Source organism: Castor canadensis, chromosome 7 (assembly GCF_047511655.1).
Source record: "Castor canadensis chromosome 7, mCasCan1.hap1v2, whole genome shotgun sequence".
Classification (NCBI taxonomy): domain Eukaryota; kingdom Metazoa; phylum Chordata; class Mammalia; order Rodentia; family Castoridae; genus Castor; species Castor canadensis.
In genome coordinates, this window is record NC_133392.1 from 37,170,845 (window position 1) to 37,190,495 (window position 19,651).

The window sequence follows — 19,651 nt, forward strand, 5'->3', positions numbered from 1 at the left end:
GGAGTTGCCTTTTTTAATTCCTAAAGAGGGATTCAGGTAAGAAGAATGTGACTAAGGGACAGAAGGAAGAAAATCAGACAGCCTTTTGGTTGTACCAAAGTAAGGATTCACTGTACAATATCACTTTAACTACTAGAATTTAGAAAATATTGCTCACATCCAAAAGAACAAGAAGGTCATTGTGAATTATCTGTATTTCAGGTCATATTCACAAATCGGTCATAATAAAGACTATATCTTTCTTCCCACCAAAGTTACATTAGATACTTAAAATCACAGCATTATAAGGCTGAAAGGATATTAATGATTAAATTTAAGCTTTTCCTTTTAAAGGATGAGGAAATAAAATTCCAAAAGATTAAGTGATTGTTCAAATTCATGGGATAAAACTAGAATGGTGCTCTCCAGAGACAGACTGGGAAACCAGCTCTCCTGGCCACGGGCTGGGAACGCCTTGCTTGGTATCAATTACCCTTTGCATGGTGTCAGTACTCCCACCATGAGGGGTTTCAAGCTGCTATCAGTTTAACAACTTGCTCAAAAATTCCTGAAAATCTAAGAATCTTGGGAGTAGGTTTGAAGGGGTTCCCCACCCACCACACCAAACCCTGTCAAACCCCATGGCACCACAGTTAAGGACTTTCAAAAGGTAGTTGAACTACAACCAGTTTTGTACTTCTCTTACAAAGAGAGGAAAATCAAAGTTTTCATGAGAATTCATAACCTGAGAATTTAAAGAATCTTTTGTGCTATCCATTAATTTCATAATCTGATTTGGATGTATTACATTATTTGATGGGCTGAACATCCTTCAAGTGTGGTTTGAAGAGGCAAACCCAGCTTTTTCCTCTTTTCTGAACTTTTCATCAGCAATATGTGTTTAAGAACATACTTTAAGACCTCAAAAGAATATTAACAGTTGGATCAAGACCTTAGAGACCAAACTTTTTCTTTCACTATTCAGAAGTCTTCTCTTTCTCTCTCTTCAAAACATTGACCAAGGCATTTGAGATAGAAGTAAACCTACCACGAATCATAGCTCTAACTTTGAAAGAATGTCTAAAATTTGTCTGGCTGTAGAATAAGGAAGGAAGGATGAATCTTTCTCATGTTAACTAAATGTTTTCATATAGTTTCAAAGTTAGCCTACATTCAATTGCCACGACTATTCTCCCTTTATCCTATGCCAAAGGAAGTGATTACCTCACCCTTATGGGGTTCATTCTTGCTTTGACAATTATACCTATTCTTAGCTAATATGAGTTTCATATGATGGAATTTAGAATTAGAGTTTGTCCAGTAACTTACAAATCCATTTTCAGCAACGTATGTTGGCAACCCGCTAATGAGTGTCCAGTGGTCTGCAGGAGGTGTCCTTAAGAAGAATAGAAGAAAGAAAATATTGCTATATAGAGAAATGCAACATATGCAAAAATAAAATGGCAACTCTTTCAGCTACTTTGTGACAACACTCACGGAATCACTTTGATCTCTTCTTTTCCATGTAAAATGTAATCAATGACTTTATAAAAAATGATTTCCTAGGAGAGAAGGCAGAGATTATGCACATAATGTTTCCCAAAGACAACACTTTTTACTGAAGAACTTGTATTTAAAACTTGTGCAAACAGTACCTGGTTTCCTAGCCGCATTTTCCTGCATAACATAAATTACCAAAGGACTCATCCTAATTGCAAGCTTATAATAAAATAAGAAATAGTATTGACTGTTTATAAGTACTAAGGTTACATAGACTAAATTTCATTTTAAGAATTTGCATTCACCCAAATAGCTTTGGGATATGTATGTGTGTGGGGGGTGGGTATATTTGACTACTTAATCACCAGCTGATCTGTTTTTATTTTTAACTGATCCCTTTTCACACACGATGTGAAGAATTTCACTAGAAAAAGGTCTAATGATTTCTCAGTGCAATCAATTGTCCATCATGCAGGAGGCACACAGCCCTGCCAGTGCTGTTTCCAGGGGATGGGGATCAGTGGGTCCATGGTCAAAGCTGGAAGAGACTTGAGTACTCGTCTCTCTATCACATTGGGGCAGATGAAGAACCTGAGACCTGGACACATTCCCTCCCATTAACCCCTTTCTTGTGTGCCAGGAAGACAGTGGTGGATAAACAAGCAAGAATCCTGCCTCTGTGAAGTTTGCAATTGAGGATGAAAGTAAATGTAGCCCAGCTCTGCCTTGGAGCTCTCAATCCATCATAATTACAGATGGGCCCAGGTGCTTCTTTAAACAGTTTGTATGTTGTTACTGTTGAGAACCACTGATCTACCAAGCCCTGACCTCATGGAAGAGGAAGTGGGGGGCATGGACCACCCAGCTGATTGGGACAGAGCTGGGGCTTGAGCCTCAAACTCCTTGTCCAATGCTCTTTCTACTACATCAGGATCTCACTGAAAGTATAAGACAAAACCCAAGAGATTTCCAGGCCAGTGCTCTTTCTTCTGTGTGCAGCTTCTTATGTGTAACCCCTAATACGTGCAACAGAGAGCAAGAATGATGTTTGCCTTTACCCTGCCATCTGGTGTCTTTGGACCTTTGTAAGGCTCCACTTCTCCAAGCTTGACTGGCCATTCATCGTAGAATTCCTGGAGACAATTATATTTAAACATTATTAAACAAACTGTTCTTGACTTAACCATACCTTATTTGAATTGTATGTGTTTGTATATTTTATGTTAATCTCAATAGCTCTGAAATTTTAGACCTGATAAGATCTGTAACTCCCAGCAATATTGCTTATGAAATTGACTGGGGACAAGTCATTTGACCTTCATTCATCTGTAAAATAGGGATAATAGTAGAATTTATAATGTAGGGTTGTTGTGAGGAGTAAATGAATAATACCTATCAAAAACCTACTCTGACACATAGTTCAAAGTACTCAGGGTATGGTAGCTCTTTTACAAACAACAAAACTAAATCCAGGTAGGCTAAGAGGTTTTGTCAAGAGCACTCAGAGCAACCAACAATGTCAGTTGCCTTACCTAACATCCATTCTTCCCTCTTCTGACTACCAGAACCTGCTTTAATTTGGCTATTAAGTGGTAATTTCTTCAGGGAAGATGGACCATGCCCAGCCAATAACTGGCCTATATGAAGTGCCAGGATAAATTTGAAGGCACGTATGTGGTCCAGTTCTGGCCAGTGAAGAAGGGGGACAACTCTATTGAGGGGCTGTTGGAGAAAGGTATTCCTCAGATGAAAGTGACATTTTGAGGAAATGTCTCTGTTTTGTCATGTCTATGTGTCATGCCTTCAGTTGCAACAGCCATCTTGCCCCCATCAAAAAAGACCTCACAATGTGCTACAGATAGCAGAGACCTTGCCAGGAAAAATGGAAAGCACCTAGGACTTTAGTGACTATACTGAGCTCTGAATTGGCCTGCCCTAGAACTGCCCTATTTGGGGATTTCTAAACATCATTTTGATAAAGATGCTTTACATGGATCTGATGTTTGTTGAAGTTGAAAGCATCCTAAACAATGTATTCAGCTAGAAAGTAAAAAACCAGGATCAGAACCCAGTTCTCTTGATGTCTGATTCTATATTTGTCCATTAAGACCTATGACTCTGAAAAGCAACTACCAATCACATGGGTAGCAAGAAATATACATGATACAGTGTCTATTATATTGACCTCCAGACCTCCAACAGAGGTAACCAAGATGAGAAATGAGCATTATATTATGAATCAAATGAAATATTTCATTATTTCTACTTTAAAATGAATTCAGAAAAAATTCTCAAATTGGTCATGATAGTATCATTTACTATGAACCTACTGTGTACTCGATACTTTTTATGGGTATTCTCAAATCTTCACAACTGATAAGAGATGTTCTCATTTTTCAGATAGGGAATGCTGAAAGATCGGCTGGAAAGAAGAAAGTCAGAGAACTGACATCACCAGACTTCAAGTCATACTATGAAGCTACAATAATCAGGACAGTGTGGTGTTAATAAAATGATAGACAGATAGAGCAGTAGAAGAAATAGAGAGCTCAGAAATAGACCTATATAGATATAATCAATGAACCTTTGCTAAAGGAATGAAGGCCATAGAGAAAGACCAGTCTTTCAACAAATTAGGTTGGAACAATTGGGCATCCATAGGAAAAAAACAAATCTACACACAGACCTTGTACGTTTCATAAAAATTAACTCAGAATGAGTCATAGGCTTAAATGTAAGATGTAAAGTTATAGATTCTAGAAGATGACATCAGAGAAAATCTGAGTCTGGACTTGGTGAGACTAGATACAACACCAAAAAAGCACAATCCATGAAATTTTTAAAATAATGAACAAAATTAAAAACTTCTGCTCTATAAAAGTTGGTGGTAAGAGAATGTAAAGGTAAGCCACAGACTGAGAGAAAATATTTGCAAAACGCATATTCAATAAAGGATTTTTATCCAGAATATGCAAGGTCTTGCTATGTTGCCCAGGATGGTCTTGAACTCCTGAGCTCAAGTGATTCTCCCACCTCAGCCTCCTGAATGCAAGGATTGCATGTGTATTCCACCATGCGTAGCTGCAAAGAGCTCTTAAAACCAAACAATTAGAAGTCAAGCAACCCAATGTAAAAATGGGCAAAAGAGCTAAACAGATATTTCACCAAAGAAGACATACAGTAGCAAATAAGCTTATGAAAACATGCTCAACATCGTATGTAATCAGGGGTTTGCAAATTAAAACACCAAAGATGACACCACATCTGTTAGAGTGGCTAAAACTTAAAATACTGACACCACCAACTTCTGGTGAGGCTATGGATATTCAAATGATCCAGTCACTTGGGAAGACGGTCTGACAGTGTTTTACAAAGATAAACACAGTCTCACTATATGGCCCAACAATTGCTCTCTTTGGTATTTAGCCAAATGAGTTAAAGACTTATGTATATACAAAAGACTAAATGCAGTGTTTTTGGCAGCTTTATTAATTGCTCCAATTAGAAGTAACCAAGGTGCCCTTCAATAGGTAAAGTGAGAAACTGCTATACCAAGGGATATTATTCAGTAATTAAAAAAATAAGATAAGCTGATACATGGGATCAATCTACATGTCTATTAAATGGGATGAATGGATAAAGAAAATATGGATACATGAATAATAGAATATATTCACCCTTTAGAAAGAAGCAAATCTTATCCTTTATGACAACATGAATGAATGGGAGAACATCATGCTGAATGAAGAGCCAGGCACAGAAAGACAAATAGTGATATCTCACATGTGAAATCTAAAAACATCAAACTTACAGAAGTACAGAGTAGAATGGTGGTTACCAGAGGCTGGGGGAGTGGTAGGCAGGGAGAATAGAGAGAAGTTGTCCAAATGTTACAAAGTTCCAGTTAGACAGGAGGGATGAGTTTTCAAGAATTATTGCATAAAAGGATAACCATAGTTAATAATAATGTACTGTATTTCAAAATGGCTAAATGTTTTTGCCAGAAAAAGTATATGAGGTGACAGATATGTTAATTAACTTGATATAATCATTTCAATATGTACATTTACCAACATATCATACTGTACCTTATAAATATATGTAATTATTATTGATCAATTATTTTAAATTTTTTTTTAAGAAATAAAACCTTTTAAACGAGCTACCAAGTGATGAAAAGACATAGAGGAAGCTTAAATGCACATCGCTAAATGAAAGAAACTGGTCTGCAAAACCTCATACTGTATGATATATACTATAAAATATTCTAGAAAAGGCAAAACTATAGAGGCATTTAAAAAAATCAATGGTTGCCAAGGGTTTGGAGGTGGTGAGAATAGGCTGAATAGGAAGAGATCAGGATTTTTAGGGCACTGAAACTATTCTATATGATATTGTAAAAACAGATACATGACATTGTGCATTTGTCAAAGCCCACAGAACTACACAACACAGAGTGAACCTTAATGTCAAGAATGAACTTTAGTTAATAACGCATCAATACTGGTTCATCAACTGTAACAAATGTACCCCACCAATGCAAGATGTTAACAACAGGGGAACCTGGTGGCAGGCGTGGGAGGAATGAGGATGTTTATGGGAACTCTACATTCGGCTCAATTTTTCAAAAACCTAAAACTGATCTAAAAATTAACTAATAAAAACAGAACAGACTTGCTGAAGATACATACAACTAGGGAATGGAAAAGCCAAAATTCAAGCCTGTATCATTTTCCACCCCACGACGCACACTTTTGCCTTTGTACCACGCCTTACTTGGCACTGATTCTTGTGCCATAATTGATTATTTATATAGTGCATTCATTTTTCAATGGATCATGTTTCATTTCATATGCACTTTTAGGTGAATTTAAGGGAGACAAGATGTATTGAACAGTGAGGACCTTCTCCTTGGTCATGTCCAGCAGTCCAATGGAGTATCGTTCGCAGTTCAGGTATGTTCTAACTGTGTACAGTGCTTTGTGAAACTGTCGCTCAACGTCTGTGAGCTCTTCAAATACTTTATTGGCTGACCACATAAGGATCTGAAAGTAGGTTTAAGAAGAAAACAATTAGAACAAAATACACTATAGAACATTAGCCCAAAGAAAGCATGGGGTGCATAATGAAATGAATGCATATCAGTAGACACTGAGATGCTAGTTTTGAATATGTAAATGTCCAGCAAATACTTGGACTCTCTAAGTGGGATGATATGGAGACCTTTGCAAGGATATGGGTTCCATGGGTGGAAGCCATGATTGTCCAACTATTTTGGCTTCAAGGGGCAAGTGCTCTCCCATTGGCTATAGAGGATCCATTGGCTCCTTTTGTCCCTCATGGGTAGAAAACCACATACTCCTTCCTGCATCCATCGCTAGCTACAGATAACTGACCTGGATAGTTAGAATGGGAAGGGACCTTAGAAACCTCCATCCCAACACCTACTCCTGCATTGCATGAATGAGGAAGTTGTGGTTTCTGGCTGTTAGCATCTCTCATCTTCTGCCTCATAAAAAGAGTGAAGCTCAAAGAAGTGATTTTTCAATTTGAATTAATAGCTTTTACTGTAACAGAGGAACTTCCAAAGCTTTATGTGAGAACTAATGACTACTTAATGGTCACGCCAATCACGTGAACTATAATTATCATCACTATCCCATAGATGAAGAAACCAAAGATCCCAGGACTTGGGCTGAAAAAAGCCCAGCCAGTTGTGCATACAGATGGAGAGCTGGAAGAAAGGAGAGGAGACCATGAGAGGACCCTGAGGATTAAGGTAAGGGGATCTGCTCCACGACTTAAATCCTCAGGAGGGTAGGAGAGGTCTGGCTTGTTGCCTCCAGGACCCTTTGTCATAACAGGTCAGCACGGAGTGACTAAAGTCACCTCCCCTTTACCTGGCTTCTCCGGGATTCAACACTGTACAGGTAGCTGGTATGCTGAAACTTTAGGATGACAGAAACGAAGCTGAGGCATTTGGAAAAGACCTACGGATGGCAGAGAAGAACAAATTATGGTTGTGACACCTTCTTTTGGTTATACAACAAAAACATTTCCCATGCCTCTGATTGGACACCTGGGGTTAGCATTACCTCCTCATCTTGTCTGGAAAACTCAGATGAGTTGACTTTGTTTAGTGCCATGACCACAGCAAGGACCTCCTTGCCCACCATGATCGGGGTTGCCAGCAAGTTCCTAGTGACATACCCAGTTTGTCTGTCCATGAAGTCAGAAAAATGGCTGTTCTGAAAAAAAATATTCACATTTGCAAAGCAGCACAGAATCATGGAGCAGTAGATCTAAGACATTCTCTTTAATCCAAATCTTGTCAACAGATAACCAGAGCTCTCATAAGCCAGGTAAAGGGAAGGTGACCATGGTCACTGCATGATGACCTATTCTGACAAAGGGACACAGAGGCAACAAACATCCTCATACACAACCATCTTTTTATGACTGCATAGAATGAAATTGTCCCTTTTAGAAGGAATACTTCACACCTGAGCTGTGACTCTCTAGGCTAGGCTGAGGTTGGCTCAGGAAGAAAGAGGTGACTTCATGGCCAACTAGAAAATGAGGTGATAAAAGGAAGGAGGGGGAGGCAAAGTTGCAACAGACAGGGAAGGAGAGAGGGCTGAGACCACAGACATCATTCTTGAATTATAAAAGTAAAGATGTACTTGAAACCAGGCAACCCCCATATTGTAACTTGAAGAAAAAAATCAAGAATTTTCCTAACTCCTTCCAACTTAAGGAAATTGTTATCAACTGTTTGGTACGTCTCCTTATATGCCTGTCTCTATGCTGGGACAAAGATTTTTCTTTTTTCTTTTTTTAAATAAAATTTCCTTTTGTAATTTTATGTCATGCATTTATCACTTAACATCATCTTATAGACATCCCTCCAGACCAATGCATGTGGCTGTGAACTCATCTCAGATTCTTACACAGTACTCCACACTATGGATGCTCTGTGACCATTCAACTGTCCTCCAAGGGTCCAGTCTGTTCATAGTGCTCCCCACTACAAACAACACTGCTCTACTCACTGCTGCTCTTGCTTTTATATGTGGGATTCCCAAAGCAGGAATCCCTTTTTCTGGATCAACAGGTTAAATGCAATTTTTATTTACACAGGTTAGTTTTATGAAAGGTTGAAATTTTTACTTTCATTGACCCTATGTGAGAAGCCCACCTTCTTGCCAACATCAGATGCTTCCAGCTTTTCAATGTTTTAACCACACTAATGGCCTTTATGTTTTTCTTTTTCATTCCTTTTTTTCTTTTCTCTCCCTTCCTTCCTTCCTTCCCTCCTTCCTTCCTTCCCTCCTTCCTTCCTTCCCTCCTTCCTTCCTTCCCTCCTCCTTTCTTCCCTCCTTCTTTCCTTCCCTCCTTTCTTCCTTCCTTCCTTCCTTCTCTCTATTTCTCTCTCTCTTTCTTTGTTGTTGTTACTGGGGTTTGGACTCAGGACCTTGTTCTTGGTAGTCAGGTACTTTACCACTTAAGCCATGATCCCAGTCCTTTTTGTTTTAGTTATTTTATCAAATAGCATCTCGATTTTAGCTGGATTAGCATCTCAATTTTAGCTGGACCAGCATCAGACTCCAGTCCTCCTACCTATACCTTCTGTATAGCTGGAATTACAGGCATGCACCATCCACACCTAGCTTGTTTGTTGAGACAGAGTCAGACTAACTTTTTGCCTGGGCTGGCCTCGAGCCATGATCCTTCTGATCTCTGCCTCCTGAGTAGCTGCGGTTACAGATATGAACCACCAAGCCAGGCCAATCTTTCTGTCTTCAGGAGAGATGAAGGCGAATCTTCTGGATACAAGCTTCCTATAGTAGATGCAACAGATGAGCCTGCCCTGGTCATGGTGAGGGCTAAGTGATAAGTTCAGAGAGATGCACAAAGGGAAAGGCTTGTGAAGGTCAAGGAAGGCAGTTACATATTCACTGCAATTTCAGGGAATGCTCACTGTAGATGGATGTAGACCCAGCCCCTCATGAATTCTGACATTCTTCCCTTTGAACGAGGGTCTTTTTCAGCACAACACTGAAACTCTCTAACCACAGCTAATGTGGCATTCCTTTTATAAGCTGAGTTATTTTCATTTTCCAGCTGATGGCACTTCTAAAACAGCACAAACTCTGGAGGCTGGATTCTTCAGTTTCCCAAAGAAAAACTGTGAGAGTCTACTACTGTGTGATTTCCAGGCAGAATTTCTGCCAGGGAACAAAGTTTCCTTGGCCAATAGAACTCCCGGCTCAACTCAGAGTTGAACTGAGTAGTTGTGAGCTGTGCCTCAGAATCCCTGCGGATAAGTCAAAGACCCCGCTGCAGACTCATTTAGTTCCAGTCTTCTAAAGTGGGCTCAGCATTCCTTAGGATCAGCACTTCTAAGTGTTCCGGGGAATCCTCATATTCAGCCCACTGGGATGGCTCCCAGGGAGGATCCCTAGAAATGGGGCCACTCACAATGCTGGCCCTACAGCCCAAGGCTCTACTATTCCCTTCCCAAGTGGAAGCACCTAAACCAGCTATTTCTTTGGGAGGCACCAGTGCATAACAGAGAAGGTCTGGACTCAGCCTTCTTTGCCTGAAAGTAGGCCCCAATTTACTAACTGTGTGATCCTGCCCTTGTTTTCTAACCTGAAAGGGGGAATTTGATATTATCTACTACCTAAAGTCCACAGTGTAAACACAGAACAAGAATTTGGGGAGAATACTCAGAAAAGCATATGACATGCAGGGCAAGGTGGCTCATACCTGTAATCCCAGCTAGTGGGGAGGCAAAGATCAAAGAGGATTGTGGTTTGAGGCCAACCTGAGCAAAAAGTTTGCAAGACCAATAAAAGCTGGGCATGGTGGAACACAGCTGTCATCCCAGCCACATGGGGAGCATAAGTAGGAGGATCAAAGTCCAGGCTGTCCCAGGCCTATACTCGAGCCCCTATTTAAAAATAACTGAAGCATGACAGGTTGATAGAACATGCCTTGCAAGTGCAAGAATCTGAGTTCAAATCCCAATGCTGCCGAGAAAAGAAGAAGAAGAAAGGAAAGAAAAAGGAAAGTGTGTGACATGTAGCAGATGCTCCACAGATATTGGAAAGAGAAACCTGAGATTTCTGCTCTCTTTTGCAATTACCAATTTGCTTCTAGTCCTAGCTTTTCTAACCAATTATAGTTACTGAGGGATTGACTTAGCAGGATATAGGCCTCTGGTGCCCAGAAACACCCTTCCTCCGAGGGTCAGTGCTCTCACCATGACCCAGCCATATTTCTTTTCTGACCACTTTATCTATTCCTTCTCTCTGCTTCCCATAGCTTCTTCACTGTCAAGGCAGATGTCTCCAGACCTCCTTAGATTCTTTCTCTTAATCCATTGCTTGCCTGGGCCGGCTTTCATCCTGTTTTCTTCCTACCCTAGCATCCATTACAGATTGTCTTCATTTACACAGCAGTCCTGGACACAAAAAGAATAAACAAAATTCCAGACACATGCACCAGGGGTGGAGGCAGGTAGTATTTCTTTCCAAACACACTTCACTCTGCAGCTTCAAAACTTGATGTCATTTTATTCTAGATAAAGAACAAAATTTTATTCTAGAACTTAAGAACATATCCTTGTTTCAAGAAAATGGCTTATAACTTTCAAAATTTAATGCTTGCACATTCCCGAATCTGAAGGCCCTAGAAAAACAATCAAATTACAGGGCAGGGGAGGTAAGGCTTTCTTGTTCTTATATTTTCACTAGCTCAAATGGTTGTTAGTGAAGTTTCTCAGACTTCTAAATTCTCTTGGTGGCCTTTTTCCAAAGAAGCTCCTGAAGGCAAGCAGAGAACATTGTTTAGTGCACAGGGCATCTGATCCCTCCTGGGCCTCACTGTGGGTAAATCCTAACTAAACAGTTAACTCTTGGGATCAGGAGGTAGAAAGAGAGGTGGGAAGGAAGAAGGAGGAGGGAGAAAAGGGAACTGTAAGCGCCCTGTTAATTTTTGAAAAACCTCAACCTTCTCCTGTGGCTTTTCTTTAGACCACAGTCAGATTCAGGAACATCATACAGTTAATGAACAGCTCTTCCCATAGAACAAGAAAGAATTAGTTTTAAGAGGATTTTCTCAGTTTCCTGTTGTTACAAGTTTTCCTGGTCATAACCTGGTTTAAAACAGTCATTGACTCTTTTTGGCAACCTACCCTCAGGCCTCTGCACCCCCAACCTCCTACTGGCACAATGATGGTCATTGCATGCAATCATGACCTAAGCACTCATTACGAGTCAGCACTTTATGCATTATTAATCTGTACATTTGGTTATCTCCATTTCTCAGGGGTGGAAATTCAATCCATCACACAGTTACCAAACTTCAGTCTTGGATCAGCACCCAGGTTTGACTGATGCCCAAATGCTCACCCTAAATCAGGTGACTTCCTTGTTACCACCTGCATGGACCTCCAGGGTCAGGAGTGTCCAGCTCTGTGTCATCTAAGTGTGAGCAGTCTTTCTCTCACCTGTGCCGCACTGCTAACTAGAGGAACATCGGGTGGGCAGTGGTGTGGACAGGAAGAAGGAGGCCTCAAAGACCCTGGTTATCATTCTAGACCTGCCACATCTTGCCTACCTGTCCCTGAGTGAAGGACTGCTTCAGATATGGAAATGCAAAGGGTCCCTGCCTCCTGCACAAGGTCTTTGTCAGGATCAAATAAGATTAAGAATGTGAAAATGCTTTGTAAATTGCCAAGTACAATGGAGAGGTGAAGAATGAGTGGGAAATTCCATTCAGAACATTGGTTTCTGCTTCCTCTCTGGTTGTAGATTCACCACAAGACTAAAACATGATGAAACCTCAGTGATGCAGGGCTGGTGGAAGAGCACAGGCCACAGTCAGAGGCCTCAACTCTATTCCAGCCCTTCTCAGTCCCTGACATGTACCATGGACTCTGGGGAAGGTACAACTCCCTGCCCTCAACTTCCCGTCCACTACAGGACAGAGTTGGGCTAAAGACTTGCCAAGCCCTGTTCATCTCTACTATTCCACAGTTGATTTGAAATTCACCTCCTTCTCCTACATCCACTCGCCCAATAGACCAGTGGTTTTTGACATTGGCTGAATCACCTGGGGGCTTTTAAAAATCCCATTGTCTATGTTGCAACCTGAAAACATGCCTGCTATAACTGACCTACTGAGGGTCTCAGCAACAGTATTTTTTAAGCTACTCTAATTTGATTTTAATGTACAGCCAGAGTTAAAAAGCACAGCTCTGCTGGGGGAAATGTTTACAATCACAAGCAAGGGAGTGCAAATGAGGCCTCTGTCTCCTCTCTGAGCTCCGGCAGATGTCTGTCTTCAGCACACTCTTCTGTGTCCCACTCAGAATGGCAGGAGTCCTTGGAAGAAGGAGAGACATATCCACTTGTGAACTGCCCTGTCTTTGTGACCATGGACCACTTCATCTTTTAAGCAGCTCCTTTCTTTTCATTTATCACCAAACTGGAAAACTGAGCTCTTTAATATATTACAGCAGAAATCATTTTCCCTTCTCTCCTTTAAAAAAATCCTCAGAAAGAAATTCTCAAATGTCAACTTCTTAAGTTTGATGTCCCAGTGATGGACTCAGTTGAAGACTGGGAAGAAACATATTTTCATGAGAAAACCTCAGGTTGTGGAGACTTCTAGCTGGGATCAAGAGAAACTGGTCTTAAGGGCACATACCAGTTTAGCCGCCTGAAGCAGCTGCTTTTGCCTCAAAAGCAAACTCAAACCAGCTTAAACTCCCAAGGGAAGGACCACAAAGAACCAGGATGCTAAGTGCCCCAGAGCAACCCTTGCACTGGGATGTCCTGCAGTTGTTTGCTGAGTGGTGCAAATATTTAACGAACTGCTCCTTCCAGGTCTGTGTGAGCCCCTCCTGTAATCAGCTTCAGGAAGCATTTGGAGATTATCCTCCTGCCTCTCCAGCTGCCTAAATCACACGCTGACACTAGATCCCGACAGAGAGCATTTCAGGGACTGTGCCCCTCCCGTTCAACTCTGCTCCAGCATAATCCATCTCTTCCATTTTGTTAATAGGAAATCATAATAATGGGACTCAGGTGTAGAGAATGGGCTGTCAGGAGACGCCTCAGGCTGGTGTTCATGATTGTTGCCACGCAAGGGAGTATAGTTGATTAGCATTTTGCAATTTTTCTAAAATGGACAGAAGAAGAGTTAATTTTTCTGTTTTTATAAAAAGTACAACACTGCATTGTATTGTTCCAGTGTGCCTTTGGTCTTCAGGAGGGTAAAGATGTCCAGTTTACTTTCATTCTTCATAGATCTGAGTTGGGGGAGGAGTGGTCAACTGCACTTGATCACCTAAATTCACATCTGGAATGATCCAAATCTAATGTTTGAACTTTCAAATGCTGTAATTTTTTTTTTTTGCACATTTGGTCTATAGATGAAAGGATCAATTTATGAGCCAGTTCATCCCAAAGAAATCTCCCAGGGTTGTGAATGAGGGACACGGGATCAAGTCCCCGTTGTGGGCATTGATGGCTGATCTCCCTGTGGTTGGCCTGCTCACCTACTGTTGTTCAAAGGATAACACCCAACACAATGGGGGAAGTAGAAGGGCAGAAGTGGAACACACCATACCCATTTTACCAGATCGCCTGGTAAAATGTCAGACATCACATGGGGTATGCTTATGTTGAAAACCATTATTCGTTGTTCATCTGAAATTCCAGTTTAACTGGAAGCCTTCTATTTTTATTTGCTAAATCTGGCCTGGGTTGCGCCTTTTTCCCCATTGCCTGCCCTTCCTGGGTTTTAACTGAACCAATGTCACGGGATGATGCTAGCTGTCTCCCAGTGACTCCTCCCTGACCCCGCTAGGACCTCTGCCCTGCTATCAAAAGGGCACCTACCTTTTTCACATCTGGGACATTAAGGGCTTTCTTCGTGTGAGCGACCCAACCCACTATGCCAATGTCCAATGGAAACACGACTTCTCTGTCGGGGGCCACCAGGTTGTCCTCAAACTTGGAGGTTGGGGTGATGTCCAGCAGCCTGGATGCCACCTCAGGCATGCCGTTGCGGGCTCGGCACAAGAACATGCTGCAGCGATCGGCCTGTAGCAGCCGGGCCAGCCTCTGCAGGGCCCTGTGAGTCGCCAGCTCGCTGCTGCCCGCCTCTGCCTGCACAGACAGCAGCAGCTCCAGGCACAGGGCCGACTCCTCTGCCCGTGTCAGCTCGGGGAGTAGCATGCTGGTCTGGCTCACCCCTGTGCTGTGCTGCAAGAGTTGCCCCTGTGCCTCCACCTGCAGCTTCTTGTCAAAGTATTCCTTGACAAACTGAGGGTTCTCCTCGAGGTATTTCTCCACAGCGTCTTGGCTGATCTCTCCCATGGTGGGGCTCGCGTTGCAGTTGTTTAGAAAGGAAGACTCTTAGAATGCTACCTGAGGCAGTGTGACTGGAAGGAGAGACATCCTGATCAAAGTGACTGAGGAATCCCTACATGGTACCCATAACCCTTCTAAAGGTGAAGCGGAAACTTGCTTAGCAGAGCTTCCAAACTGCCTAAGACTCCTGGGACGTGACAGAAGGTCCTGGCTTATGGTGGCATTCAGGAAGCAGAGGATTAGAGAGTTCTTTAGGACACTAAATCCCTGGGCATTATCAGCCCTCTAAGTCCTCAGAGCATCCTAGATCAGCCAGGACTAGATCCTAGATCAGTCAGGTTCAAGGGCTATTACAGAAAAATAACTGAACTGCTGATACCCACAGCAAGGAAGAATCACTGACCTTACGTTATCACTTACTGGCAATTTAAATTGTTCTTTTGATATAGCTAAAAGAAGTATTTGTGTGTAGATCTTGAGGTGCTTGGGGGTTTTTGTTTGTTTATATAGGAAGTTTAATGAACATTGGGACAGATGGAAGGGTTTAGCATCAAAACAACCTAAAAGTGAATACTAATCTTTTTCTTTCCTTAAAAGTCTTCTAATCACTCGGGTTGCTTGGTTTAAAGCCCTTCCCTCTCAATTACCCTCACTTTTGAAAGCTTGATTGACCTCAGACATGTTTTTAAAATACAAAACCTTAGGGGATGGGTGTGGTAGTATGTGCCTGTAATCCCAGCTATTTGGAAAGCAGAGATAGGAGGACCACAGTCTAAGGCACCCCTGGGGGAAAGCATGAGACCTTATCTGAAAAATAAACTGAAAACAAAAAGAGCAGGATGAGGGAGTGCAACTCGCTGGTAGAATGTTTGTCTAACGAGTGCAAGGCCTTAAATTCAAATCTCAATACCTCAAAAAAAAAAAAAAAGATATGAACCTTGGGCTTATTACTACAGAGGTGAACACAGCAAAACATTTGCCTACAATCCACAAACTGAATAATGACATTTGTTATGAGACATAATTACAAGAAGTGAACCATGTCGTTGCTGAGTTTTCCTGCTAGGCATGTTAGCTTGAATTTTTTAAAATGTTAATAGTAATAGGGGAGCATCATGCATTTTTGCTCCAAGGTAGTTTAGCAAATCCACTGGGCAATAGCTCTCTTCTGTGTTGCTAGGATCTTGAATGTCTCAGGGGCTGCTGACATGGAAAGAACACTTAGCCCTACTTAGTTTTGTTTAATGTTCAGTTTATTAAGCTTTTACATCTATTAAGCACATTTCCCCAAATATTTGAACACTGTCATGAATGTAACAAGTCAAACTACACATTTCATGAGTCAATTGTCTGGAATATTTAAACGCTGGTTCTAAACTTAAGGAAGTTCTTGTAAACATTTCAATAAAGCTACAAACCTAATAGGACACAGTCTCTTAAGAGAAAAACACAGAGCGTGTCACACTAAGAATTATTATACGCCCACCCTTTGAGTTGGCTCTAAAAAACAGTGTACAGGTTTTTCTTACTGCTGTAAACTTAAAGCTTCACCTTGCTAGAATGATAGTAATCACACTGGTCACAAAAGGAAAAGACAGGTTCAAGACCACAGGTTCTAGGCTCTGAATTGAGAGGTTCTTGTTGGAACATGGTTCTTCCAGGGGAACAGAGCTCAAACTGGCATTAGTTGAGTTATACTGGTTCTTATGGCTGAGATCCACCTGCTACTTCAAAGTATCTTGTCAAATGCATACATTTGCTTGTACCTCTCCATGTCACACCAAGTCTAGCCTCAGGAGGGTCCTCCTCAGATGACTATTTACTTCATTACATCCTATTAGCATGTCATAATTTCCTAATTATGTAGAGGTATATTTCCTAAGAGAAAGAGTTGAGTCAACTGAGTCACCCCTCCTACCAAATTGTCAGCCTCTTTTAACACAGTGTTGGATATTCCTTTCTACACAGTTATTTTGTGTGACAATGGAGCAATTTCTCCTTCTTCCTGAAGTCTGTGGTTTGCTCACAATTCCTGGGTTCCATTCTTCCCTCTTTAAATGTAGAGAAACGCATACCTGTATTCCATGACATATTTGGGTTTTATTGTTGTTGTTAGCCCTCTACCACTGAGCTCCAACCTCAACCCCTTCATACCCAGATTTGTATTTAAAGGGAAAAACCAAAAACACACATGTGTTTATATTCTCTTATTTAATTTGAAAAAGAAACATTATCTATTATAGTCAGCATTCATTTGTTTTTACCACTCATTTATATGCTTATTGTTTTATCATATGTCTATTGATTGTCCATTATGAGCAAGGCATTATGGTAGCTACTGTTGTAGGCGCGTCATGTTCCCCAGGTACATGGGAAGATTACTCTTCTTTGCATCTTCTCCTCTTGTAGAGCATAAGATTAACTTGGGTCAATGGGCCATAAGCAGAAATGCCACTTCCAGAGACCAATGATTAATTTCCACTAGGAAACTCTCCAGCTCTCTCTTCTCCCTGCTGCCATGTTAGTTTCTTATGGATTCACTCCTGAATCCCAAAGTCAAGATGGCAGGGCACAGAGGCCCCTACTGACCTGAGATGGGCATGTAGCACGAGTGAGAAATAAACCTGTTTTGTGGGCTGGAGGCATGGCTTAAGAGGTACAGCACTTGCCTAGCAAATAAAAAGCCCGAGTTCAAACCCCAGTACCACCAAAACAAAATAAATAAACCTGTTTTGTTTCCAGCCTCTGAGATGTAAGGGTCTTTTGTTACTGCAACATAGTTAAGTCAGTTCTGACATTTACACTTCATGGGTCAGGAGAGATGAAGAAGTTTTGGTTCCAGACTTTTTTACAACACTTGTGGTTTGGTAAGGGAGATGAAACTGGTCTAAGGAAAGTCGTGTGCCATTGAACAGAATTGACAAATGCCAAAATGTGATAAATACACATGGCTATGAGAGTTCAGCAAAGAGAACACATAGAGAGTAGGTGAAGATAAGGTGGAGGTTGAGTGTGTTCCAGGCAGTACCAGCAGAGCAGGGGTGTAGAGTGTAGGGTAATAAGGAGAACAACTAGAGACTAGTCAGGAAGGTCTAGTGGGTGTAGATTACAGAGATCTCAAAGGTTCAACTAAGGATTTTGAATCCTGGAAAGTTTTGACATGTGAGATGACACTACTAGGTTACTTCTCTCTAAAATTAATCTTGTAATATTGACCTTATGGAATGAGTTTGGAAAGGCTTTCTTCCTTTCAATTCTATGGACTAGTTGAGAAGCATTGGTATTAGTTCTTCTTTAAAAGAAAAAATGAACAATGAAGCCATCCAGTCCCAGTCTTGTTTTTTATTGGCAGACTTGTTACTACGGATTCAATCTCATCATTATTATTGATATACCTATGTATAGGTTTTTAAGATCCTAGCAAGGACACAACAACAATAAAAAGAAAACTGTAGATCAATATTCCTGATGAACACCGAGGCAAAAATTCTCAACAAAATACTTGCAAAGTGAATTCAATCATGTGCACCATAATCATACACTAAAATAAGGTTGGTTTCATTCCAGGGATGCATGTATGGGTCAACACACTCAAATGAATAAAAGTAATGCATCATCACATAAATAAATCAAGAGTAAAAAATCACATGGTCAGCTAGGCAAATGCAAAAAGGCATGTGATAAAATTCAACGTCTGGTAATGATAAAATCCTTGAACAAATTAGGCATAGAAGAATCATACCTCAGTTAGGCACCTGTGGTTCACACCTGTAATCCTAGCTACTCAGGAGGCAGTGATCAGGAGAATTGCAGTTCGAAGCCAGCCTGGGCAAATAGTTCACAAGATCCTATCTTGAGAAAACCATCATGAAAAAGGGCTGGTAGAGTGGCTCAAGGTGTAGGACCTGAGTTCAAATTCTAGTACTGTGAAAAAAAGAAAAAGAAGAATCATATCTCAACAAAATAAAAGCTATATATGCAAGCCCACAAGAAACATCCTTCTGCTTTGTCTTTGTTTAGGTGTACTGTAGTTTGAACTCAGGGTCTTACACTTGCTAGGCAAGTGCCTTACCACTTAAGTCACACCCCAGCCTGCCAACATCATTCTGAAAGGAGAAAACCTGGAAATATTCCCTGTAAGATTAGGAACAAGACAAGGGTGTCCACTCTCATCACTCTTATTTAATATAGTATTAGAAATTTTAGCCAGAGCAATTAGGCAAGAGAAAGAGAGAAAAGTTATATAAATAGGAATGGAGGAAGCCAAATTAAATTATCTCTGTGTGAAATGATATGATTCTACACATAGAAAAACCTAAAGATGCCACCAAAAGACTGTTAGCAATGATAAGTGAATTCAGTAATATAGCAGGATACAAAATCAACGTACAAAACTCTGTAGCTTTTCTACACATAAACATGAATTCACTGAGAAAGTAATCAGGAAAGTAATCCCATTTAAAAGACACACACATGAGAAATATCTATACACCTAAAAATAAATCTAACAGGGACATGAAAGACCTCTACTAAGGAAGAAATTGAAGAACACACTAAAAGAAAGACCTCCCATGTTCATGTATTAAGAGAATAAATATTGTTAGATGTCCATACTACCCAAAGTGCTCTACAGATTCAATGAAACCTCCATCAAAATACCAGTGACATTCTTCACAGAACTAGAAAATATCCTAAAATTCATGTGGAAGTACAAAATTCCCCAGCAAAAAAGAGCACAGCTGGAGCCATCACAATACCTGAGTTATAGACACAATGAACTGCAC

At 40.8% G+C, this 19,651-nt stretch overlaps 1 protein-coding gene across 2 annotated transcripts in view; it reads right to left on the reverse strand.

Moving 5' to 3' along the window:
• The window catches only part of Pde6c (phosphodiesterase 6C), a 50,044-nt gene extending 35,171 nt beyond the window's left edge, over positions 1–14,873 (reverse strand). For both annotated transcript variants that reach the window (XM_074078744.1, XM_074078743.1), the window contains exons 1-7: positions 14,394–14,873; positions 7,575–7,727; positions 7,380–7,469; positions 6,384–6,524; positions 2,538–2,612; positions 1,477–1,541; positions 1,309–1,375 (exon numbers count right to left, since the gene is read on the reverse strand). In XM_074078744.1, the coding sequence (XP_073934845.1) occupies positions 1,309–1,375; positions 1,477–1,541; positions 2,538–2,612; positions 6,384–6,524; positions 7,380–7,469; positions 7,575–7,727; positions 14,394–14,873 (1,071 nt within the window). The remainder of the gene's footprint in view (positions 1–1,308; positions 1,376–1,476; positions 1,542–2,537; positions 2,613–6,383; positions 6,525–7,379; positions 7,470–7,574; positions 7,728–14,393) is intronic.
• Positions 14,874–19,651: the final 4,778 nt, after the last annotated feature.